At 41.7% G+C, this 25,733-nt stretch overlaps 2 protein-coding genes across 2 annotated transcripts in view; both read right to left on the reverse strand.

Moving 5' to 3' along the window:
* Positions 1-703: 703 nt before the first annotated feature.
* On the reverse strand, positions 704-2,557 carry ARL14EPL (ADP ribosylation factor like GTPase 14 effector protein like). The gene is made up of 3 exons (XM_042882808.1): positions 2,450-2,557; positions 1,270-1,409; positions 704-926 (listed from the first exon to the last, which is right to left on the reverse strand). Exons 1-3 carry the CDS (start codon positions 2,555-2,557, stop codon positions 704-706), a joined length of 471 nt encoding a protein of 156 aa, XP_042738742.1.
* A 13,660-nt stretch (positions 2,558-16,217) lies between these two features.
* Positions 16,218-25,733, reverse strand: part of LVRN (laeverin) — a 34,297-nt gene continuing 24,781 nt past the window's right edge. Inside the window, exons 17-20 of the mRNA XM_042882894.1 lie at positions 22,071-22,241; positions 20,054-20,194; positions 17,925-18,000; positions 16,218-16,452 (exon numbers count right to left, since the gene is read on the reverse strand). Coding sequence (XP_042738828.1) covers positions 16,306-16,452; positions 17,925-18,000; positions 20,054-20,194; positions 22,071-22,241 — 535 coding nt within the window. The 3' untranslated portion in view covers positions 16,218-16,305. The remainder of the gene's footprint in view (positions 16,453-17,924; positions 18,001-20,053; positions 20,195-22,070; positions 22,242-25,733) is intronic.

A 25,733-nucleotide genomic window follows, 5' to 3' on the forward strand; every position in this document is an offset into this window, starting at 1 on the left:
CATAATTTGTAAAGCTGAGATCCATTATGATAACACATGAACTACTACCTGCCTTCATTGCCATCCTGCTGTCAGAACTCTGTACTGTCAGCACCTCAGACTTCTCAAATTTTTATGGTTGCTGGCTGCTTACATTTTGTCTCTTTATGCATAATTTTTAGCCTGCAGCAAAAACAAGATGGAAGGAAGGCAGCAAGGGGAGAGCCAGCAACTGGAACACAGTGCTGTGAGGGAGCAGTAGAAAAACAGGCAGTTAGGATAATATTTTTGTGTGAGGGAAGGGAATTTGTGTGTTGTGTGAAGGGAATTGCTCTCTATAACTTCCTGAAGGGAGGTTGTAGTGAGCTGGGGGTCGGCCTCTTCTCTCGTGTCATTAGTGATAGGACCAGAGGGAATGGTTTCAAGCTACGGCAGGGGAGATTCAGGCTGGACATGAGGAAGAATTGCTGTTCAGAAAGGGTGGTCAGGCACTGCAATGGATGCACAGGGAGGTGGTGGAATCACCGAGCCTGGGGGTGTTCAAGGAAAGGCTGGATGTTGTGTTGAGGGACATGGTTTAGTAGGAGCTATTGGGAATAGGTGAACGGTTGGACTGGGTGATCTTTTAGGTCTTTTCCAACCTTGGTGATTCTATGATTCTATAATTCTATGATTCTATGAAGAAAGGAGAACTTCACTGAGGTACAAACCTATCGGAACAAAATCAGGGATCAGTAGGAAATGGGAAAGCATTGATCACATTCCCATCTTCAAGCTCAATTGTATCATAAACCCACTTCCTATTGCAGCGACATTCTGGCCCACACTTATTTGAGTTGCATTTGGGGCAAGGATAGAAGCAACCCAGGCAGTTCTTGTCCAGGCAGTCACACAAATCAGCGTTACTCCCAAGCAGCCGGCCGTGACTGTCATACTTACTCAGAGTTCTACAAAAGCAAAGAAACAGTGGCTCTTGGAAAGTGTTTTGACATTTTTAAAGCCTAAACCCAGCAAATGTGGAGACCATCTGTCCAAGAACAAATATTTCCTTTTCAACACTTGCAGCTCAGTCAAAATAAGTGTTAGATCCTAATTGAAATAGGCATTGTGTGTGCTGAAAAAGTTAAAATCTGAGTCGCACAGAAAAAGTTTATTTTCTCTATGTATCTTTCATATGTAATAAGAAATCTCTGAAAAATATTAATGCTCTTATTCCCTCCATTTATATTCAGTAAACAGCATGAGAACCATTTTTAAAAGCAAAATTTGTAATAAATTAATACATCTTACTTGGGTTTATTGAAACAGTCTTGTTTCATCTGTGACTTGTGTGCTTTTTTTCTCTGCTTTCTAGTTTCAGGATTGAAGTTAGCTACCTGAGGTCCTGGATTTTGAAAAATTAAGTGTTTTAGTTCCTTCTTAACTTTTTGCTAAAAACAAACAAACAAACAAAAAAAAAAAAAAAAAAAAAGGAAAAACAGAAAAAGAAAGAAGAGCAAGGTTATCATTTCTGTAACTAGAGCGAGCACTTATTAGCCACCAAATGCCTTCACTGGCTTCCAAATGGCATTAAAATTAGTATCTTTGCTAACTTAACACAGGTAGGAAGATAAGGCAAAGCTCTACATAAAACTAAGATCATGGTTTTAGGACTATTTGTTTGTGTAGCTGTTAACTGACTATTGCCCTGATAGAATGTGGAACCTAATAGGATTCTGGGTATAGATTCTTATTCTGATACAGTGGCATGGTTTGAAAGTTGTCTTGGGGAGACAGAAATCTTGTACTTTTTTCTTCAGTTTATCCATAATATTAAAAAATATGTATAATTATAAACATATTGACTAGATCAGCCCTTATCTTCACTCTTCCCTGAGGTTCATATAGACATGCTTTGTCTTAGCAGGCTGAGGGCAAGGGAAATATTTGGAGGATCAGCTAGTGCAGGAAGGGAGCACTAGGCAAGTGAGGTCTAAGAGAAAAGCATGGATAAAATTGAAGAAGCTAAACTAAACATCTTTAATAGAGACACACAGCTTCTGAGAAGCAAGAGAAAGGTGTCACTGATGCTGTGTGTTTTCTGTTGAATTCTCATAAAAATGTATTGGGCTGTCTCCTATACCATTTCTCCTTTGGAGTTGGGGTAGACTTTTGGTGCAGAAAGTATACATCAGCATCATTGCTGTCTGTGATCATAAGTAATGCAATTTCAAGTTGGAAATATAAAACACTGTGGAGATAGCCTCTAAGACTAGATAGACTCTATGAAGATAGATCTAAGAATACTTCTTTATTTCCTCTCTATTTCATTAGAGCTTGCAAGTGCTTAGCCCTCTAAATTACTGCCCTGCAAACTCAACTATTTTACAGTTGTTTTATTGATTCTAGCTTTTAGCTTTTATAATTATTGAACAAATTGAAGGCAAATGGTAAGGAATTTGGCAGTGAAACAGTACTGGAGAAGTCGTACCAGTTGTTCTGCTGTCATTCTGTCTGCAGCAGGACAGACAGATTCTTCCGCAGATGTTTTCTGGGCAGTGCTGCTTTTCTCTTCATTTTCTTCCACGTGGTCATTCATGTCACCTGTATGAAATACACATGTGTTAGATGCACAGAAGTGTGAGATTCACTGGCCTGTAAGTGAAGTTTTTGAGGGCAGTGATACCCACAGTAGACTTTCGTGTGTTCTTCGCCAGTATCAAATGCATAAGAAATGCCTCATACAAAAAACAAAGGCTGAAGCACCCAAGCTGCTTTGTTTTTAATCATTCACATAAACGTGAAGAGCATTAATCTCACGTGAAGCAAATGAGCAGTCTGTGGCGTTCAGGGAAGACAGCAGACGCATGAGTTGCCACTTCGCTTGCCAGCAGGTGACACTGTTGTGCTAGCAGCAGTTTCTCCTGTTAGGCTCCCATAGTGAGCAGGCCGGCAGGTTACAGCGCAGGAAAACAGGTGGTTTTCAGCTTACAGCAAATTTCTAGAAAGAAAACTTCTTGGCCTTTATTCTCAGCCCTTAACTTTGTGAGAGATGTTGCTCAGAAATACAATGTGCAGTTTGTAGATGAAATAAAGTGCCTCGCTCTGCTATCAAGGCGCTCATGAGGACTGTGGGTTCTGTGAATCTTTTTTCCAAGCACCAGCCAGCTCCTCTCTCTTGCAAAGAAATGGTGGTGGCAGCTGTTCAGGATAGATGATAACTACTTCTTTTTACTCCGTTTGTGAAGACTCTCACTTAAAATGTAATACAACATAAGCAGCTCCAGTGCCTTTAACATTAATGCCAAGCAGCATCAGCTTCGTTTTGGTGTTCTTGAAAGCCTTCCTTAGATGTTAACCAGTCACTCCCACTGTCTCTGAAAAGTACTGCAGTAATCTCTGCCTGGTTACCTTTTGCATTAAGATTGTTGCCCAAGCTCTGTCTCAGAGAAGAGCTTTATCTCACCATTGCTGAAGGGCCAGTACATCTCTGAGAGAAGCAAGAGAAGAGTTTAGGCATTTTGTTCCTCTCTGCAACAAAAGCAAGGTTAGCACTGAGAAGGAAGTGACACTGTAGTTGCAGGAGGGAAGTTTTTTTAATTTTTTTTAATAAGCAAAGCACCAGCCCTTAGTTCCAGAGAGGGTTTCCCTTTCTCTTCTTCAGTGATGTGAAGAATGACACTTCACAACAGGATGCTCTGGAACAAGGCTTAGCCCTGCGACTCAGACATCTTTTTAGGATTAGACAAGTGAAGCCATTAATGGGGGGGTCATCATTTTCTATCTGGGGGAACCTGCTTCTCTGTTATATCTCTGCTAGAGATCCACGAATAAAACAAGAAAGAATATTCACAGGAGGTTAATACTGCTTTCCAAATGCACTCAGCTTGGACTCCCAATACAGATTTGCTTCCTGCATCTCCTCTTGTGTCCAGTCATCCATCCAACACCTTATCAGTATGTATGAACGTCATCTTTGCCTGTTAAATTACAGTGTGCAGGGATCAGGAGAAGTATAGCCATCAGCACATACCAATGTAAGCACACAGAATTCACAGTGTCCTGTTGTGTCATAAATATTCGACCTCTTTGGAAGCAGTCCTAGTAGTTATCTGCAGCCAAACATCCAATATCAGAAGCATATTTAAAATCCTGACAGAAAAGGAAAAAGCCAAACAACATATTTCAAATACTCTTGCATCTCCTCAGTGAAAATGTTCTGCATAGAAAGCGTAGTACATTTCTGTCACTGTATATGTTATAAATGGAAAGTTTTAAAATTTAACCTCCAGGAAAGATAATAAAAGATGAAGTAGAGTGGGACTAGGAAACTCTGTAAGATTCATATACTTGTAGACTGATTTTTCTTCCAGATCATGTCCAGAAGGGGATGAGGAGAAGAGGGAAACCATGAGACATCCACTTTAAAGTCTGCACAATTTAATTATCAAAAGGAAAGGATGGTTTTACCTGATACAGTGTTTATCCATCTAATATAAGTGAGCTTTTGGTCTGCTGCGTCTAGCTGTAAAGATAATCCAGGGGCAATGCATTAAAAACTAGTAATTACCATTAATATTTCATATTAATATGTCTTTAGAGGACAGCCATCAGCTGCACTCTTCCTCCCGCAGAATCTCTACTCCTCTACACCTTTTAAATGTAGCTAAATCTTCCTGAAAGTGACCATCCATATTTCAAAGCACTGCTGTGACTAAAGCATATGGCTAAGGCACAGCAATTGTAGCATAGACCCTTGGCACAGCTAAAAGCAAAGCTTTTAAAAGCAAATTAGGGGAAGAGGTAAATCAGAGTCTGCATTATATTAAAAGAGACTTGGTCTTATCCAAGTGACAGATGTTTTTATTCAGGGAATAGTTTCAGAAGATGTTGGGATTTGGAAGGAACTGGGTCTGTTTAGGATTTTCATAAGAGAAATATTTTCCTGTATTGCTCTTTCAAGAATTCAATATTCCTATTTATGATCCTCACACTGTCCAAATATTTCAGCTAGTAAAATGTGGTGACCGTCGTTCAGACACTCCAGGCTGCTTGATCTCAACAGCTTAAGCTTGTACATACCCCTGCAGAGTTTGCCAGAGTGATTGCACATTGTTTTCAAGCTGCATATGTTCACTCCTGGATTAGACCGAGACATTTCAGTTGTCACATCTTTCTCACAATGTAGTTCTGCACAGATGTTGTTGTACATTCACACATGCATGTTGAAACCTCTGTAGAAAATCTGGTGACAGCTTAATTAAGAATGTGAATAGATTCATATTCCTCAGAATTAATTATGGGATGTTCTGTCAAGATGTGGAAATGCCACTTATTAACTGGTGCTTGCCTTCCCTTGTAGCCCCATATGTGTTCAGAAGATGTTCTATGTTCAGAAGATGGCCTTTGGTTGAGCAAGAAAACACAGACAAGATAGAGAAATAGGCCTCATCTCTTCCAGATCAGCAAGCTTCCTGAAAAACTCATAAGTGTGGTGAGAGAGTAATGGTCCATCCTGTGAGCAGAGTCCAGAGCACATCTCACCCCTTCCCAATAAAATAAGTCAAATCCTCGTGAGTTTTCCCTTTCAATCCAAGAGTCTTTCTGCCTCCCTTGAAGTGAGGAATCCTGTAGCTGAACTCTAAGAGACGACCATCTGATTGTCCTGCATAGGCAGAATAGATCTGCTGGAATCACCTTCCAAATATGTAGAGTTCTGAAGGGGATACGTTCAGATCAGAGCAGAGAGCGAAAGAGAAATGGGGATACTAAGAATTTGATATTGTACTTACCAGAGAAAGAGGCTGGCACAGCGTGGGTTTCTTAATGTACAGTTCCTCTGATTGTGAGAGTATGACGTTAGTCCCACAGTGACTGAAACAGAAGACAAATTCAAAATAACACTCCCCAGAGAAGCAGGTTGAAGACCGTGCCAGGTAACTCTCTTTGAAACAGTACTTGTCAAGAAAAGTGGAAATGGACAACCTATAAGTCAATCAGGACAAGAGTCCTCATGCATTACCTTCCATTAGTTATATGTGAGTAAAAGAATAAGCTTTTTTTTTTTTTTTTTAAAAAAAAAAAAAAAAGGATAAGTATATGACGAAGATTGTAGCTACTATAGCATTTTACAAAAATTAAGATTTTTCTAGAGCAAAGAAGAAGTGAAGTGTTATTTTGTACCACCATTCAGACAAAATATTTTGGGTTTTGATTGTCATCTCCAACAGGCAAAAGTCAGCAAATAAATATGTTGCCTAATAGCTACACTGACATCACAGCCTCCCAGTTCAGCTCGCTATCTCTCAGTATTGTTTGTTTCACCAGGGGAGACAATTGAGGCTCCACCTATTCCCTCCAGATGCCAACTCTCAGCGTGGTACATGCTTTGCTGATTACCATTACTCTTCCTATAACACAGTGAAACCCTGAAGAGCATACAAGCTGTCAAGTCCCATAAACTCTCCTGTTCTGCTTAGGCAAATAGTTCAGAATGTCTTTTTAACTACATTAGCTATATCCATCCTTTCTCTGATCATTTCACAAACCAGTCTAAGGGCAAGTGAAGTTATTATTTATTTACTGTTCTATTTTCTTTCACTCCAAATACTGTTAAAACCAAAATTTTGTGTAACATTCTAGCAACAGATCTTAGCTAGGTGATTTAAAGTCTGCTAACATAAATTTGTTCTGTTTACATGCTGTTTTCCTTATCATGAAAAATAAAATAGAAATCCCTCAGGGAGAAAAGATAAACTCTCCAAGGTATTCCTATAACAGCAAGAAACAAACAAAGAACTCTAACTTGTTTTATTTTCCTACACATTTTCCAGTATTCAGATTTTTCTATACCTTATATAATGCAGGAAAAAGGTATTAATGACCCCCTAACCAAAAAAAAAAAAAAAAAAAAAAAAACACACACACACACAAAAAAAACCAACAAAACCATTATTAAATGACCTGATGGTTAATATCTCTTTTTCTTCAATTTGGCCTCTTTGCCTTTATTAATACTTACGTACCAATTCCTGAACTTTTGCTGAACTTTATGAATTAAATATGATTCCTGTTTTAACTATTAACTATCAGCCTGAAATCTAGTCAGAATAGTTTATACTGTGTGTCAGGCCAAGATGTTATGTACATAAATTCAAACTGTTGGTGACATTTAAAAGATTGATGCTGGTGGAAAATCTCCCAATGGTGAGAGAAAGAGAGAAAGAAGGAAAGGAAGAAGGAGAGAAAGAGAGAAAGAAAGGGAGAAAAAGAAAGATAGGAAGAGAGAAATTGGAGGAAAGGAATATTAGGAGAGAAAGTTAGAGAAGAAAAGTAGACAATGTTAGAAACATCAGGATATATGCAACTTCTTGTAAACTTCCTGGCCATTATCCAATACCCAGTTGTTTGCTTTGCAACATATTTGTTCTTTGTATCACAGAATCACAAGGTTGGAAACGACCTGCAAGATCATCCAGTCCAACCCCCCTCCCTTTCCTATCAGTACCACAAGCACTAACCCACATCTCGCAGCTCCTCATCCAGGCACCTCTTGAACACCACCAGGGACGGTGACTCCACCACCTCCCTGGGCAGCCATTCCAGTGCCTGACCACCCTCTGAGAGAAAAAGTTTCTCCTGATGTCCAACCTAAACCTCCTCTGGTACAACTTCTGGCCGTTTCCTCGGGTCCTACTATTTGCCTGGGAGAAGAGGCCAGACCCTTTTACACCACAACCTCCCTTCAGGAAGTTGCAGAGTGCAATGAGGTCTCCCCTGAGCCTCCTCTTCTCCACACTGAACAATCCCAGCTCCCTCAGCCGCTCCTCATAAGACTTGTGCTCCAGACCCCTCACCATTTCGTTGCCCTCCTTTGAACACGTTCCAGTGTCTTTCTTGCAGTGAGGATCCCAAAACTGGACACAGCACTCGAGGTGCAGCCTCACCAGTGCTGAGTACAGGGGATGCTCACCTCCCTGCTCCTGCTGGCCACACCATTTCTAATGCAGGCCAGGATGCCGTTGGCCCTCTTGGCCACCTGGGCACACTGCTGGCTCATGTTCAGCCGAGCATCAACCAACACCCCCAGCTCCCTTTCCTCTTCACAGTCATCCAACCACTCATCCCCAAGCCTGTAGCGCTGCCTGGGGTTGTTGTGGCCAAAGTGCAGGACCCTACACTTGGCCTTGTTGAACCTCATCCCATTCATCTCAGCCCAGCGATCCAGCTTATCTAGATCCCTCTGCAGGGACTCCCTGCCCTCAGGCAGATCGACACCACCTCCCAACTTGGTGTCATCTGCAAACTTACTCAGGGTGCACTCAATCCCTTCATCTAAGTCATCAATGAAGATATTAAACAGTTTAGACCCCAGCACTGACCCCTGGGGGACACCACTTGAAACAGGTCTCCAGCTGGACTTCACTCCATTGACCACCACCCGCTGAGCATGGCCCTCCAGCCTTTCCCTGCAGCCAGTGGATGACACTTATATGTTACAAGATCTTCTCTAAATGCTGTCACTTGCTCAGCTCATTTCACTGAGGACCCGTGACCAGTGCAGGATGGTCAGGGCTATATCAGCGACAGCATACACAGGCATCTACTTCAAAGCTTACTGTTTTGTTGTAGCTGTGGCTGGCAGCTCAGCACCACACAGCCACTCACTCACTCTGTTCATAGTAGGATGGGGGACAGAATCTGTAAGGCAAAAGTGAGAAAAGTCATGGGTTGAGATAAAAACAGGTTACTAGGCAAACCAAAAGCCATGCGTGCAAGCAAAGTAAAACAAGGAATTTATTCACTTTTTCCCATCAGAAGGCAAATGGCCAGGTACTTCCAGGAAAACAGGGCTCATTGCATGGTATCGCTCTGAACAACCAATTTCCTCCTTTGCCCCAAGGCTTTTATTGCTGAGCACAACCTATATGGTAGGGGACATCTCTTTGGTTATCCAGGGCCAATTGTGTTCCTTCCCAGCCTCTGGTGCTCTACCAGCCTCCTTGCTGGTATGGAAGCATGATAAACAGAGAAGTTTGTTACTGTGAGCTAGAACTGCTTAGCAACAAGTGAAGCATCATCATATTGCCAGCACTGTTTTGGCCACAAATCTAAAAAAAAATGAGAAAAAAAAAAAGAAAAAAAAGACTATCTCTGTTAAAACGTGTGCAGCTTCTTTCTATGCTTCAGTGAGATCTGCAGTATAAACTTCATGCCTGACATAAGTCCAGATTTCTGTTTCATCTCTCAAAATACAGGAGCATTATTCAAGCATCTCCAGACTGATGTTCATTCTGCAGGCATATTGAACTAATAATTTCAGTGAGCTTCCCCTAGCGCAAATTTCCTCCGCCACTGAATTCCAATAAGTACATAAAAGAGTTGCAACCAATTGGAAACACATATCTGCTGGCAGTTTTTTTGGAGAGCAGCGGCAGATTAGGCTGGATCCTTCTTGGGGCAGTACTCCTCATGCACCGGCGCGCATCTGCATCCTGCAGCTAACACAAAAGGGGCAGCTGAGAAGAAGAAATCAAATTTCTCTGTCTTAAAAATGAGCCTGTGAGGACCTAATCCATTGATAAATAGTTTCCTTGGCGCTTCGTGGTTCCGTTGTTAAAATGTAAGGCAGGTGATGGTGTTCGGTGGAAAAGGGGGGGAAAGATCACCGCGGGCTCATTTTTATGACTGGAAAACGTTGTTTCTTCTCTCCAGCTGCGTCACCCACACCCCTCGGCAGGGATTTCTGTCTCTTTTCTCGTTTCTGAAGGCCCAAATTAGCAACAGTCACTGAGGAGGTAGAACACATGACAGAAAGGATGCGTATAAAGGCCCAGGAGACAATTATATGTCATCAAGGAGAGGTTGTGAAAGGCTGACGTGACGCACCGTGGGAGCGTGAGGAAGGTGCAGTGGAAGGAAACCTGCACAGACTGACCTCAGCCTCTGTTCCCCAGGGCCCCATCCTGTCTGAGGAGGAGTTCAGCCTGGGAGGGGAAAGGGGGTTGCTTCAGTTATAGTTTATGGTATAGGTTCCCTACCTTTTCCTCCGGTTTTAGTTGGCAGTGAATTATACTCATCTTCCTGTTTTGCTCGTGACTGTAACTATCGGTTGTATCCCTGCCTTTGTCACAACCTGTGAGATTGGTCACTTTGTTTTCTTCCCCAGTCCCATTGAGCAGAGGCAGTGAGACTGTATCAAGGCAGGCATATGACAGCTATACAAGTTCAGCCCACTGTATTCTCTCAGGTCTTTCCCCCAGAGAACTTCATGATGAGAGGAGAGCTGACGAAGAAGAGCAGACGAAAAAGAGCCCATGAGGTGACCTTGCCAGGAGTTCTATCTCCTCTCTGTGACCACAAAGTCCCCTGGGGAATGTAGTTCTTCTCTTCTGGACAGGTACCCATAACTTTAACAGCATTAACAGTTAGACTCCCAGTGCCCCACATGATGCTATGATGTGTAATACCGAAAACCAACAATGACAAAACCATGACAGCACTGAATCCTGTTGTCAGTGTCATTGATGAAGATTCTGAGGAGCACTGGTCCCAGTACTGACCTCTGGAAGACACCACTTGTCAGTGATGTCCAGCCATTGACCACTCTTTGTGTATAATTATTTAAAATTATTTAATCCTTCTTTACACATCAGCTTTTTAAATTTATATTTCTGTTCAGTAGAAAGAAGAAAAAGACCCGAGAAGAATATTAAGGCAATGGAGGAATGGTTAGAAAGGATGAATTTACTCCTGGTTGAAAAGAAAAGCTTTGAACATAAAAGCTTTACAGGATAATATTTTTTTTTAATAGAAGCTTTAGTCCATTAATCCTGCAGCAACAACTTTTTCATGTTTTGTGTAGCCCCTTTGCTGACTAATCATGCAAAGCTGTTGATCGACTAGAGGGAAACACAGGTAAAACTCCTCTGGCTCATCATAGCCTAGCTCTGATCTCTGAATCAGCTTGACAAAAACCCTCAAGACTGCACTCAGCTTGTTTAAGAGAGAAAAAGGTTTCAGCACAAACCTGGCTGTACCAGTTAATTCTCCCAGGGATCCTCAAGTATCCTTACAGTACCTACAGGTTATGGGGTTTTTTTGCACCAGTGGAGAGAACAGAAGATTCACTGGAGCTAATATGGCAGTGTTTACCTTGCATGTAGTTAGCCTGTAAACAGAGGAAATCTCTTTGTGGCAGCAAGGCTGTTTTTTCATTCCTTTCTCCTCAGTATGGTATTGAAATACTGGGTCTCTTACATTCCCACACAACCCTGTTTTCTATGTTAACCAGAGCAGCGAGCAGCAGTACAGATAGCTTTGTCATGATATTATTACCATACAAATAAATAAATTGCATGAACTGAGGACCCCATATTAAACAAACAAACAAACAAACAAACAAACAAAAAAAAAAAAAAAAAAAAAAAAAAAAAAAAAAAAAAAAAAGCAAATATATTTTGCTGACCCTGATTCTCTGGAGGCCTAAATTTTGTCTGTCCATCCCCCCCCAAAGCACTGTGTAAGCAAGATGATTAAACATGTCTATATTAGCTGGCAGATTTTTGCAGTAAGAATGGAAATGCTTGGTGATGTTTCTGAGTTTAGTTAGGCTAGTTGCACTTTAGTGGCATGGGCAAAATGACCACCAGATTATCGAGTCTATTAGCAGAATCCCAAGAGCTCATAATCTCCTGATTTAATTCCTTTAAAAATAATCCAGTTCACAGATCCTCCAAGACTGTCCTGGGGATTAATGCATGGTAATAGAGACAGCCAAGAGGGTCTCTTCAAAAGCACATTCCTAATAAAACATAAATGTAAATCTAGACATACTAAGTACAAGCCTTTAAAGAAGGAAAAATAAAGTTTTAATAATGAAGCATTTTTTATTGTAATTAGAATTTGATATTTCTATAGTTCATCCCTCTCCACAGATCTGAATTCATTCACAAGCTTATGTTTCGCTGTATTTATTATCCCCCATCCACTTTACAAATGTAGAAATGGAGTTACAGATTAAATGACCTGCCCAAGGCCGCAGTGTAGATCATAAGCAAAACAATATAAAACTTTTCCCACTTTATAATGGTTTTTGCCAAAAACTTGAACCACACCCTTTCTTCAGAGATTCAGGGAAAAACACAAAAAAGAATTTAGGACTGACTGCATCTGTGCATTAGGTTATTATTAGCAACATATCCCTGTGGACCACTTATTCAGTAGGAAGTAAATTTAGATGTAATATGAAAATGTATGAGGACTGCTCTGAAAATAACACCTCTTGTTTTATTACGTTGGCCCACAGTGTCAGAGATGGATGTTGGTGGCATGGCAGTAGAGGCTGACCCTTTGCTTCATTATCCCATTCCATGCTGCTCCCCTGTGACAGATGGCAGCAGAGGGGCAGCCTGACAGAATGGCATCTGACATGGGAGTGTATGTGAAGGGTGTGTCAATGAATTCACAGGAAAACGTGAGGAAAAAATTGCACCCACTGACATTCATCGGTGCTGAACACTTACAGAGATCAAACAGTGTATGTCAGCACAGTGAGGTGCTGACAGTGAGGTGGGGGAGTTGCTCTCTATGTCAGAGATTGGATACACTGTGAGGAGCTCCCTACGAGAAGCAGTCAGGAACAGGTTGAGAGCCTGTGGGTTAGGATTAGAGATGGGACAAATATAGGTCAGCTGGTGTTAGGGGTATACTACAGACCACCTGATCAAGGGGAGGCTGTTGACGAGGCTTTCTTGCTCCAGATGCGTGAGATGTCTGGCTCACGGGCTCTTGTCCTGGTGGGGGACTTCAACCATCCGGACATCTGCTGGGAAAACCACACGGCGAGCTGCAAGAGCTCCAGAAGGCTGTTGGAATCCATTGATGATAGCTTTCTGGTTCAGGTATTGGACAGACCGACCAGAGGTGAAGCGTTGCTGGACCTGCTGCTCACCAACGCCGAGGAGATCATCAAAGGCGTCAAGGTTGGAGGCTGCCTGGGCTCCAGCGACCACGCCCTGGTTGAGTTTGTGATCTCAAGCGATGTGGGCCTGGCAAAGAGCGGGACCAGGACACTGAACTTTAGAAGAGCAGACTTCAAGCTACTCAATGGATTGCTGGCCAAGATCCCCTGGCGCGCTGCCCTCAAAGACAAGGATGTTGAGGAGAGCTGGCGGCTCTTCAAAGATGCCCTCCTGGAAGCACAAGAGGTCTCCATTCCTCTGAATAAGAAAGTGGGCAGGCAAGGTAGGAAACCGGCTTGGCTCAGCAAGGACCTGCTGAGAGAACTGAGGGCGAAGAAAGGGGTGTACAAGCTCTGGAAACAAGGCTGTGTCACCTGGGAAGAGTACAGGAATGACGTCCGGACTTGCAGACGTGGGATCAGGGAAGCCAAGGCGCAGGCAGAACTGAACTTGGCAAGGGACGTGAAAAACAATAAGAAAACCTTCTACAGGTACATTGCCCAGAAGAGACAGGCCAAAACGGGCGTACCTACTTTGGTAAATTTAAGAGGAGATCTGGCTTCAACAGATGAAGAGAAAGCTGAGGTGCTGAATGAGTTCTTCACCTCGGTCTTCACTGGTGGCCAGGATTCTAGTCTTTTTCACGTTCCTGAACCCTGCATCCCCAAACCTCTATGTGGGGACCAAGGAGGTAAATCCCTCCCCACTGTAAGGGCAGAGCAAGTCCGAGAGTGCCTCCTTAGACTGAATGAATACAAGTCTATGGGGCCGGATTGCGTGCATCCCAGGGTCCTGAAGGAGCTGGCTGAGGTGGTTGCCGAGCCGCTCTCCATCATATTTGAAAAGTCGTGGCTGTCAGGTGAGGTCCCGGATGACTGGAGGAAGGGTCATGTCACTCCCGTATACAAGAAGGGGAGCAGGGAGGACCCGGGGAACTACAGGCCGGTGAGTCTCACCTCCGTGCCTGGGAAGATCATGGAACAGATCCTCCTGGACAACATGCTTGGTCACATAAAGAATGAGCATGTGATCCGAGACAGCCAGCACGGCTTCACCAAAGGAAGGTCATGCCTAACTAATCTTGTGGCCTTCTATGATGGAGTGACGGCATTGGTGGATGAAGGGAAGGCGACCGATGTCATTTACCTGGACCTGAGCAAGGCCTTTGACATGGTCCCCCACCACATCCTCATCTCCAAATTGGAGGGAAGTGGATTTGATGGGTGGACGACCCGATGGATAAGCAATTGGTTGAAAGGCCGCAGACAGAGGGTAGTGGTCAATGGCTCTATGTCCAGGTGGAGGCCGGTAACAAGTGGTGTCCCCCAAGGGTCTGTCTTGGGACCGGTGCTCTTTAACATCTTTATTAATGACATCGATGAGGGAATTGAATGCACCCTCAGCAAGTTTGCTGACGACACCAAGCTGAGTGGTGCAGTTGATACGGTGGAAGGAAGGGATGCCATTCAGAGGGACCTCGACAGGCTGGAGGGCTGGGCTCGGGTGAACCTGATGAGGTTCAACACGGCAAAGTGCAAGGTTTTGCATTTGGGCCGGAGGAACCCCAGGCACCTGTACAGGCTGGGAGGAGTGGTCCTTGAGAGCAGCTCGGCAGAGAAGGACCTGGGGGTCCTGATGGACGAGAGACTGAACATGAGCCAGCAGTGTGCTCTGGCAGCTCGAAAGGCAAATGGGATCCTGGGCTCCATCAGGAGAGGGGTGGCCAGCAGGGACAGGGAGGTGATTGTCCCTCTCGGCTCTTGTGAGGCCCCATCTGGAGTACTGTGTCCAGGTGTGGAGCCCTCAGTACAAGAAAGACATAGAGATTTTGGAAAGGGTCCAGAGGAGGGCGACTAAGATGATCAGGGGGCTGGAGCACCTCCCCTATGAGGACAGGCTGAGGGAGTTGGGCTTGTTCAGCCTGGAGAAGAGAAGGCTGCGGGGTGACCTCATTGCAGCCTATCAATACCTGAAGGGAACCTACACCCAGGAGGGGAGTAAACTGTTCAGAAGGGCTGATAACAGCAGGACTAGGGGAAATGGTTTTAAGTTGAAGGAGGGAAGATTTAGGTTGGATGTTAGGGGGAAGTTCTTTACTAGGAGAGTGGTTAGGCCCTGGAACGGGCTGCCCAGGGAGGTTGTGGATGCCCCGTCCTTGGACGTGTTCAAGGCCAGGTTGGACGGGGTCCTGGGCAACCTGATCTGAATGTGTATGTTTGGTGGCCCTGCTAGGCAGGGGGGTTGGAACTACATGATCCTTGAGGTCCCTTCCAACCTGGGTAATTCTGTGATTCTGTGATTCTGTGATTCTGTGCTGGATGGCACATGCCAGCAGTGTTGACAGTGATGTGAAAGACAAGCCATGTTCCACATGGGCATGCAGAACTGTCACACCACAAAAAATGAAGAGCGTTTCAGCCAGCGCATCCATGCAATGAGCAGATTGTGACCAGGGAACTGTGAACAAGGCTTAATATTGGCTCCAATGCTTTGGAAATCATGGTGGTAATGTTGGAACACCTCAAAATGAAGCTGAAGGTGGCAGTTTTCTGAATCGCATCATTACCATTGACAAGATGTACTGTGACTGCTACAAGCTGGAGTCAAAACAGCAGTCCATGGAGTGGGGAAGTGTGAATTTGCAATCTAAGAGAAAGTTCAATATGCAGTCCTCGGTAGGCAAAGTGATGTGAACTGTCTAGTGGGGTAGGAAAACGTGATCCTTCTGAATTTCCTGGAACCCACACAAACCATCAAACTTTGACCTCTACACTGCAGTGCCAACTAAGCTGAAGGCTTGAACTTACAGAGGGAAGCCAGGGAAGAAGACAGTACAATAATGCCAACCCCATACCAGTTTGAAGATCACAGAGCACATTGCCAGTCTTGGCTGGACTGTCCTACTGCACCCACTTCTGACTTCATCCATTTGGGCTGATGAAAGACAGACTGTGGGCAACTTTTTCCTAGCAATGACACCATAATAGCAGCTGTGAAATAGTTGGTCTTCTCTGCCAGTACAGATTTTTATGAATGCTTGCTTTTCTTTGTCATTGGCAAGAATGCACAGCTAATGTAGTGACAAGGTTGAAAGATAATGTTTGGTAGCTGAGAATTTGCTCTATCAAATGGTGTTCTCTTTGTATTTATTGTAGTTTCCATTGTACTAAATATGAGGAATTACTTTTGGCACAACCTACATATATCTTATTTCTGATATGAAATCAGAACTTTTATTTTCTTTTTGAATTGGTTTAGCCTGAATTTCCAGTTGGGAAGATAATCTCAGACATCATAAAGATTTGTTCTATCTTTAATTACGTCTTAAAATATCAGTGTGCTACTGAATCAAACTCTAAAATATACTGGAAATTATTTTCCCCAGTCAGTCGTCTATATTTTTATCTAGCCAATCAGCAACTCTACTTAGAAGTTCTTTCCTTTCCACGTTTTCAGCTTTTGCAGTCTCCAGTAGTAGAGTAGCAGTTTCTCTCTCATCCTCTTCTAGTGTATTATTATAGAAAACCTGCAACTGAATAAATAAATGCATGAGGTTAGTCAATGCATTTTCACTTTGAGGAAACAGCTGTATATCTGACAGGTGTTTTACACAGAATTACATAAAAAGAGTGGATGGGAGCAAGCATATTGATTTATGCTGGACAGGAAAGATCCTTACACACCAGGAATGTGCCCTTTTGCCATCATCTCTGTAAAAATGCTTCAAATTGCAGCCAGCTTCATTAGTACTAGTGGTACCACACAGTGTCTAGGACTAGTTGGGTAGCAGAATCCTCTTGGGTGCTGCCTCCTCTACAGTTACAGAGCAAGAAGTTTTCTCCCATCAATCTAAAGAGCAGAAGACAAGAGAGGACTGAAGAACAGCAAAGAAACATACGTAGATGGTGTGGAGGAATGTACATGAGAAAAGAGACAGATGTCCAGCAACCTTTTATTAACTCTCCTGTGGGCATCATGAGGAAGGTCATCTCTACAGATGATAGATTTCAAAGTGGAAAATGAAACAGAAATGATAATATTGGGACTCTGTTACAATCTGAAAGCTAACTGGAAGGCTGACACTGGACTACTGCTTTTGCCATCACAGGAAGCAAAAATTTTTTCCTGAAGAATAAAAGATGAAAAGCTTCTACTTTGTGTGTGTCCAAGAGAGATTTATTTTATTTCAGGAGCTAGATCTCTGAATAGCTTTCTTCATTAACCATCCATTTTCTCTTATTTGCTGATGCATCTGTCAATGACTGAAAAAGGGGAACAATTTCTTTCTTACAATGACAGATACTGGGCAGATACTACTTAGAGATTTATGTGATATAGGAACAGCACAAAAGCTGAGCAGCAGCTCAGAGAGAAGATAAGGGATATTTTTGGAAATAATCTAGGGAGACTACAACTGGAAGAAACAAGAAAGCAGTGGAACAAGCAGTGATAGTTATGCATTTGTCACAGGCACTAACATTTGGAAGTCTTACTGTGGTGAATAAACTAAAGAGAGGTTATAACCACCTGCCACAGACTTCCACCCTTCAGCAGGAATCCCCAGACCAGTCCACTCAGTTTTTCCAGACGAACAGGAGCCCACATAGAATCTATTGTCCATAGATTATCTGGGCTGCCATGAGGCCAAAGAGAAAGGAGAGCACCCCACATGCGCAGGCCTTCTGTTCAGCATGTAGGCAGGCAACCAACCTCCTATGCTGCAACCACACAGAGCAGGACAACATCCATCCTGCACAAAGCAGCATTTTAATGCCATGCTTAATAACTGCACCCACAGACTGCAGAGCTGTGGGTGCCCATTTGTACACTTATTTCTCAGATGAGGAGATTTTATTTTTTTTTTTTTTTTTTAGTTTAATAATACTATGCAATACATTACCTGAATTTCTGTAAGGGAAAATAAAATAAAATAAAATAAAAGATTTTAAAAGCTGTATGTAGAAACTGGTAGTAAAATTGGGACTAATCTCTTCTCTCATTTACCTCTTGGATCTGTATATCTGTACTGACAAATCTTCCCATGATTCTTAATACGGCATGTAATAATTCCTTCCCATACCTGTAAAATTGAGATAAGGGTCCTTCCATCAGCATGCTAGAAAAATACTAGATTCCATCTCATTTAATAATACTCCAGCTATTTATTAATCATGTATCACATTGGAGGTACCAATTAGGTGGAAGTTTTCAATTGTATACTCCCTGCCCTTTAAAAGGGGAGTACCATTAAAGTTCAGTTTAGACATTTGAGCAGAATTAAACAGACCAATTTCCCCTCATTTTCATTCCTGATATGATCTGCACTTTTTTCTCAGCTATAATGAATAACTGACTTAAAAAGATAACTTTTATGAAGTTAAAATCCATATAGAAATGATAGGTACCATCAATTCTAAAATCTTGGCATTTCTGTTAGTGTCCTGAGGACAATGTATAAAGATAACATCCAAACTGGATGGATTAGGACTTTAAATAGAGATGAATAGTATCAGTGGTCTTCAAAATCTGTATGTGTCAATCCACCATCTCTATGAAGAGAGTATGAGCTCTCTTTGGAAAAGAGGTTAGGACCTTACTTTTGCATTTTACACCTGTGCTTATGAAACTACAAGACTAATATGGGTTTTCCATTTTCAGGGGGTTTCCAAGCCATGTGTTTTTCTCTTGTTTGTGAAACTGTCTGGCTGAACATCAAACAAGAACTAAAAAGATTCACCAGTTGCCCACAGGAAGCGTATACTACTTCACACTGTATTACAGGCAACCTGGATGAAAAACATGGAAAAAACTCAAGTCAGTGATGGCTTCCTCTATGAAGATCAATGATATGCTCACGGCATGGAGGTAATGGTTCTGTTCTAGCACTTTCTTTCAAGTCTGTTCACTTTTAAAACTCTTGGTTGCCCTTCTGACTTCCAGTTTTCCCACATCACTTTGCTGCTCTTACTATTCCTGAGAGTATTTGTCTACAGTGCCAGTGCACAGGGCAAGATGCTGCTGACCACAGAACTGCAAGGGTCAATGGGAGCATAATGTGTTCACATGCCTATCTTATACAAAGGAATATATAAATGAATACACGATAGTCTAAACAATGTTCTCCTCAAGGACACTGAAAGGCTATAGTGATTACAGATCGTCGGCTACTCCAACTACTCTACCTTTTTTCCTAGGCTCTCATGTTGAAGACTTATCTTCTATCATCCTTTTAATCACACAATTGGCATGGAGTCTCAATCCCATAAGCAGAATGCCCTAACACCATCTAGTGATAGTTGTCATTTGCTAGTCCTGACGCTCAGTGTTGAGACAGAGAAAAAGAAATTGTTGCTTATGTGTCGGTAAGAGTAATTGCTAATATTATTGTACTTTGCCTACACAGCAAGTGGCTTTTCCCTTTTCCTTTTGCTTATGCTTAGATGGCTCATGTTCTGCTCAGGCTTAATTACATTGATTGCAAGTGTATATAATTACACTAACATCTACTGAATGCAGTCTATGGACTGCTGCCATTCTATCATTCAATATCAAAAGAACACTTGTGCTGTGACAGCCAACCATCACAGCCATGCACTCTTCTCCTTTTCCAGATCAGTAAAAGGACAAGTTTATTTCTATTCTAAAGTTTGTTCTGATGTTTGTTTTGTCTGATGTGAAATGCTGCCTGGACAGCAAAAAGTGGGAAACTATATATTATATGGTAGTTGTCATTGAGGTACTTAAGTAATGCCTTCTCTTACATCATGATTAGTAGTCTCCCACACCTCTTGTCACAAGGCACATCTTAAAGTGTACTCCAGGAGCCAGATTTTTATCTTTCATTATCTCACAACTGGGATTTTTGGGAAAGCTCTCCATTTAAATAGGTAAATAAGGGCCAGACTTTCCAGAAAGTTTAACACAGGGACAGTCGTGAGCAGACTAATTTCAAAGCATTCTGTAACTGACATGAGCTCTTCTTTGACATTAGGATCCAATGATAACTGTGGTCTCTGTACTTAAGAAAACCGCATCAATCATGACAAACTATGTTGTGTCTGGAAGGAAAATTTGCAGTTGGAGCAAAAGAAACGCAGAAGTAAAGAGAAATCATAACAGGTTGGTTACCATACCTTTCACTTAAAAGTGACCAATTTTCTGTAACAAATTCCCAGGCTATACGATGCCCATTGTCCTTAGACGCTACATATTCAAGGATGTTGGCTGTACAGTTGGAAGAAAATTGTGTATCACTGAGCCAATACCGCAAGGATCTGTTGGGAAAAAAAAGTTAATATTACTTTCTGTTTAAGAGTCATAATCTGGAATTACATATTAGTTCAGGAGGATTTCTGTCCACCCAAATTCTGGAATGTTGACAGTTACACCAAAGTTGGGGTCATTCAGAGCTGTGTATTCTGGTTGCATTTTGTTCTTATGTCGGTGAAATTCCTTGTTCTTGCACACTTGCTTTCCACTTCTCAGTAAAATGAGTGTGTAGCACAACAGGAGATATTTGATTTTTTGTATATCTTACAGAAAGACTCAGAATAACCCCTCTAATCAGATAACCTCATGGTAAGGGAAACTGCTCCCAAGATTCTGGAGAAAACTCCAAACAGATCCTGGAGAATGAGCTAGAAGTAAGACACGCTGTTACACAGAGGGATTCTGTTTCAATAATAAGGTATCCAAGGTGCTCTCAAGTAGGCTAAGTCATGATTTCATAAACATTTAACTACCTGACACTAACATCAATGAGAGTGGGTGCCTGGATATCTTGAAAAAGTAAATAAATAATTCTCTTTTTGTTGTGTAACTTTACAGTCTCCTGCTTTCTACAGCACCGCTGAAAAAAATATTTGTCAGAGTATTACAAGCAGCCACTTTGTTGGTAGAGCAGATGAGCTGGGTTTCTCCCATTTGCATGCCACAAATATGCTTAACCAAATGGACAAACTATACTGAGGACAACACAGTTTAAGATTCCTCAGCCTAAAAGACTTTCAGGTTGAAGTTTAGAAAAAGAGATTGTTTTGTCAACAACTGCTGCTACAGAGGAAGGAGATTGTCACAACTTCCTGAGCTGCTGTCTTCTTCTGATATAACTTACAGCTTTACAAGGACCAGTTCTAGCCTGTGTCTATAACAAAATCACCAAAGGACCACAGGTTAGGTGGAAAATCAGCATAGCTCTGCTCAGACATGACTTCTCAATCCAACTGGCTGTATTTTGAGCCATATCTGTTCTTCCTGCTCAACCTCGCAAGGTGGCTGGCAGGAGAAAAAACTCAACTACTTTCAGAGCATTGGACTCATCGTATTTATGCCAGTGGTTGGATCATCATTCTTTAGAACTATCGCTGTCCTCAGAGATACTCTTTGGGTAATGTGGGCATGACAAAATATAAAACTCATCTTCAGTATCTTTCTGCTGATAAAGTGAAAAGATCTTGTGAAGATGTCAGTGAAGGATAATGAATATGATATTCCAAACTGGAAATTTAAATATGATTTCTCCTTGTCAGTCTATACTTCAGAATGAACAGCTTTCTAGTTAGTCTATTTTCATTTTTGTCCTTCACCTATGGGTGATCTGACTTCTACAAAGGGCTAAATCGGCTATGAGATTTTAGCCTAGGAAGGCAATCAGAGATATGGGAAGACAGTATAAAATCATAAGTGGTGGGGAAAACTATCAGGGAGAATTATGATAAGTACTGTTTCTTACAATGCAGAGTGTACAGGCAGCCAGTGGATTCAAAGTTGAAAAAAAAAACAGGAAACAAACCTAAAGGGAACGAGGTTCCATACAACATGCAGTTATGGGATTAGTTACCAGTCTGCTATAACACCTGAAGGTACACTTTCACTTCAGAAAGGGAATTATATTGACAGGTCCACTGGTGGTGGTAGACACGACATGCTAGTTACCAGCTCAAGAATTCCCTTCCTCAGTCAATAAGGGCATGTAAGTTGTGATGTCAGCAAAAGGATCGCGTATATTTGTACTGCTTATCATATTTTCCCCATAAGAAAATTCATAAGGTTCTACCACTGGAATATCAGATGTGTGGTTCTGTGGCAGGCAAACTTCAGACAGGTTTGTATGGTGCAGTACCCCCAGAGACATGCTTCAATCAAGGGCACCTGTGAAGTAACCACGATTCTTTGGCACAGCTCATGGCAGAGAGGAGGATGTCTTTGTCTTCCGTTGTGGAGTCATTGTGTTTATACATTTTCCATGCAAAATCCCATTCTTTATCACTTCCCACTGCAACGCCATAGCAACAGATGGTTCTTCTAATTAAAAATGGAATTCTGTGAAGCAAAATAAAGTTAGAAGGTTCTGTATTGCTATAAAGTGATAACAAGAAAATTTTTATTTTCAGCTGAAGGATGCGTAGTAAGAAAAATACAAAATAGCAACCCAAATAAAACTGCTAACTTTGATTACAGTTTAAACTTTAACAAAACATGCAGCTTTCAGGCAAAAAACCCACTTTTTGTAAAAACAGTGAGATCAAGCCAGTTTGTGTACAGGCAATCAATGCCACTCTTGCACATTGCAGCATTATAGCAATCACACCATTAAAGAGGGTGCAACTGCGTATAGACATCATCCCAGACAAGATTTTCTTCAGTGAATACATCTAGTAAGAAAGACATGGGAAACAGAAACAAAAGCTGAAGTGACATTTGTCCATGCAACAAGCACCTTCTGTTACTTTCCCCAACACAGCAGTGCATTTCATAACAGAAAATAAATGCAATCACTGTCCATGTAATACAACACTTCATGTGCAAAGGCTGAACAGAAAGCTTCTCCTGTGGCAATGACATGCCAGTAACATTAAAACAGCTCAGCAATTTCTAGTATTAGCAATTTATCTACTACTCTGTACTGCAAGCTATCTGAAAATAGTTCAAATTAATGGTATGTTGGACAAATTCCCCCTGGCAGCAGGATGGATCTGAATGCAACAAATAAAGCACTTTACTTCTCCACAGCATGCTGTTAATCTGCATAGAATTAAGTAAGAATGAGATGGTAAGGGTGTAAAAGTTATCTCACACCAGAAGACAGAAAAGCAGTCAACTTTCTGGTCATAGAAATCTTTCTTCAAATTTAAAAATAATCTGAGAAAAATTCCTAGTTTCACTAGGCCATTCTAGAAAGAATGAGGTCAATACCTGCAGAAATGGGATCAATATCGAAGTAAATATACTAGTCAGATGAAAGACTAGAGGACAGAAACATCCAAAGGGGAAGGGACTACAATATTCTAGGAGGAATTTTGGATAACAGATGGAAAGGGAACTCTTACGTCACAGCTTGAACTGGTGAAGGTGTGGCTAGCAAAGGAAGCACCGGTGCAAGCAATTCACTGCGCCCACATCTCCATGGGCTCAGTTAAGGGCGAGCCTCTGGTAGGAGAATGCTTCTTGGATGAGGGCTGCTTCCTGGTGATGACTGTTTTGTAGCTAAAGGCTCTATTGCCAATTGGGTGAGTTAACTTTTTCCTATCTGTGATTACTGCTGTTCCCAATGATGCTTTGTCTGGTATTCAGAGAATTTATCAGAAGCAATTTCCCTCCTTCTGAAGGCTGATGCAGACGTCACTTTTAAGAACTGTAAAAGTAAGCAGCAGGTGCTTTAGCTGTCCTGGTGGGTGTTGAAGATTTCACAGACTCACAGGATGGCTTGGGTTTCAAGGGACCTCGGAGATCATGTAGTTCCAACCCCTGTGCTATGGGCAGGATTGCTTCCCTGTAAATTAGGCTGCCCAGAGGCTCATCCAACCTGGCTGTGAACTCTTTCAGGGATGGGGCACTCACAATTCCTCCAGGCAGCAGTGCTGTGCCTCACCACCTCTCAGTGAACATTTCCCCAACATTTAATCTGAAATTCCTTTCTTCTTGGTCAAAACCATTCCCCCTTATCCTATTAATATCTACCCACGTAAAAAGTGGATTTCCATCCTGATTTCACTGCCATAATAGAAAGCATTAGAATGTTTGGTATAGATATAAAATTTACAAATATCAAATTACAAAGAAATAATTTGGATTTATTTATTTAGGTATGTTCTGAAGTATAAGGAGTTTCCCACCAACAATGATGGTGGCTGAAACTGAGTGTTTACATCGAGGTGAGGGATATTTCTGCAAGGAAATCTTCTAGGACAGATCTTATTTGAGTTACAGAGGCAAGCAAATTTTTTAAGAACTATTTCATAATCTTGAAGGAAGAAGCCTCAGTAGGCACATGTGTGATATGTAGGGTATGCAGTTAGTATAACTCATCCTTTCAAGATGCCTTATGAAAACAGCCTTGCCTAAAAAATGTGGCTTTTTTATACAGTCTTAATAGTTTCAAGAAGACATTGGTTACTGAGTGTAGAAGTCTACATGTCTTTTGGCTGCAGCTCTGATGTTGAGCAGTGAAGGCAGGCTGTACGGGCAGCATACTATGGGATACTGGTCTACTGGCTGGTGACAACTATGGTGGACCTGAAGTGATCTGTGTTGTACTGTTCAGAGAGAAAGTCCATACAGAGCTTGGGATTTTGTTAATTGAAATTCTGAGCTTATTAATTTCATAGGTTTTTTTTTTACTTGGAAGTACTCATGTGGTTTGAGCATTCTACCAGAATTCTGTTATGTGAACCATCAGGAAGAGGCAAAAAAAAAAAATCCTCCTGAAAAGAATGGTGCATTAGCCTATACTATTTTCCTGGTGTCAGTGCAGATGTGTCATAATGATTTTGTAACCTTTGATGGCAACAGGATTTAGCTTTAGGATGTAACTGAAATGTACAGGAACACTATCCCTCCCTCCAGACTCATTTCTTTCTTTCAAAAGAGAAAGATGAGCCAGTAACCTCAAACCACTTAGACAGCTCCATTTCACTTCTGTGAGAAGAAGAAGAAGGAAAGAGAGAGAGAGAGCTAAACTGAGAGACTGGGAGTCATGGCTCTTGAGACACAATTTTCACAAAAGTGAAAATAATGCAGCACAACAACTCCAGTGAGTTCTGGGAAGTCAGAAACTGGCTGGAAACGCTCAGATGAAAGATGGTCACCTTATCTGAAAGGAAGAAGCACCACTGCCTTCTACATATGTGAGAGTCCTAGTGGGTATGGTAACACATCTGGTGCTCACCTGTGATGAAGCAACTATCATATGCTGTTAGGAGTTCTGATTTCAAAATGGAGAACATAAGACCAGCTAAAGGGATCTTTCTGTCTGTGTCCTTTTCCTACCTACTGTACATAAAAACCTCCTCCTTAACTGAAAAGGAACTGTTTGTTGTTTTTGTTTTTTTTTTATTTGAAACCTAATAAGTTGTCTACTTCATGTGTTTTTTTTTCATTAAATCGTGGTTTGTTTCTTTCACTTCATAAAACTACTGCTGTTTTTTTCCTCCATACTTACAAACATGTAGAGTTCAGTACTGTGAAGCATCTTCAAATTTATCTCAGTGTCATGAGGGATAGCAAAATTAATCTTCTCCATTTAATTTAAAAGTAGATGAGCTAATATTTCACAGACTTCAGCTCCTAAACTCAGATAAGGTGCATAGAATTCCACAAGGAAAAAGTTTTTGAATACTCTTAATGAAGGAAGTATTTTGCATTGGTCTCAGATTTCCACATAGCATTGCTTCCTTTATTGTGGGATAGTAGGAAAATCCTCTCTGAAACACACCAGGATGTGTTTAGTCTAACTAGATTTCTTGCTTTATCACCAAAGCACAGCACTTTAAATCTTCTTTAAAATGAGGTGATTACTAAATCACTACTACCAGA

Source organism: Lagopus leucura, unplaced genomic scaffold, assembly GCF_019238085.1.
Source record: "Lagopus leucura isolate 7727_CA_CO unplaced genomic scaffold, USGS_WTPT01 Super-Scaffold_100036, whole genome shotgun sequence".
Lineage (NCBI taxonomy): Eukaryota > Metazoa > Chordata > Aves > Galliformes > Phasianidae > Lagopus > Lagopus leucura.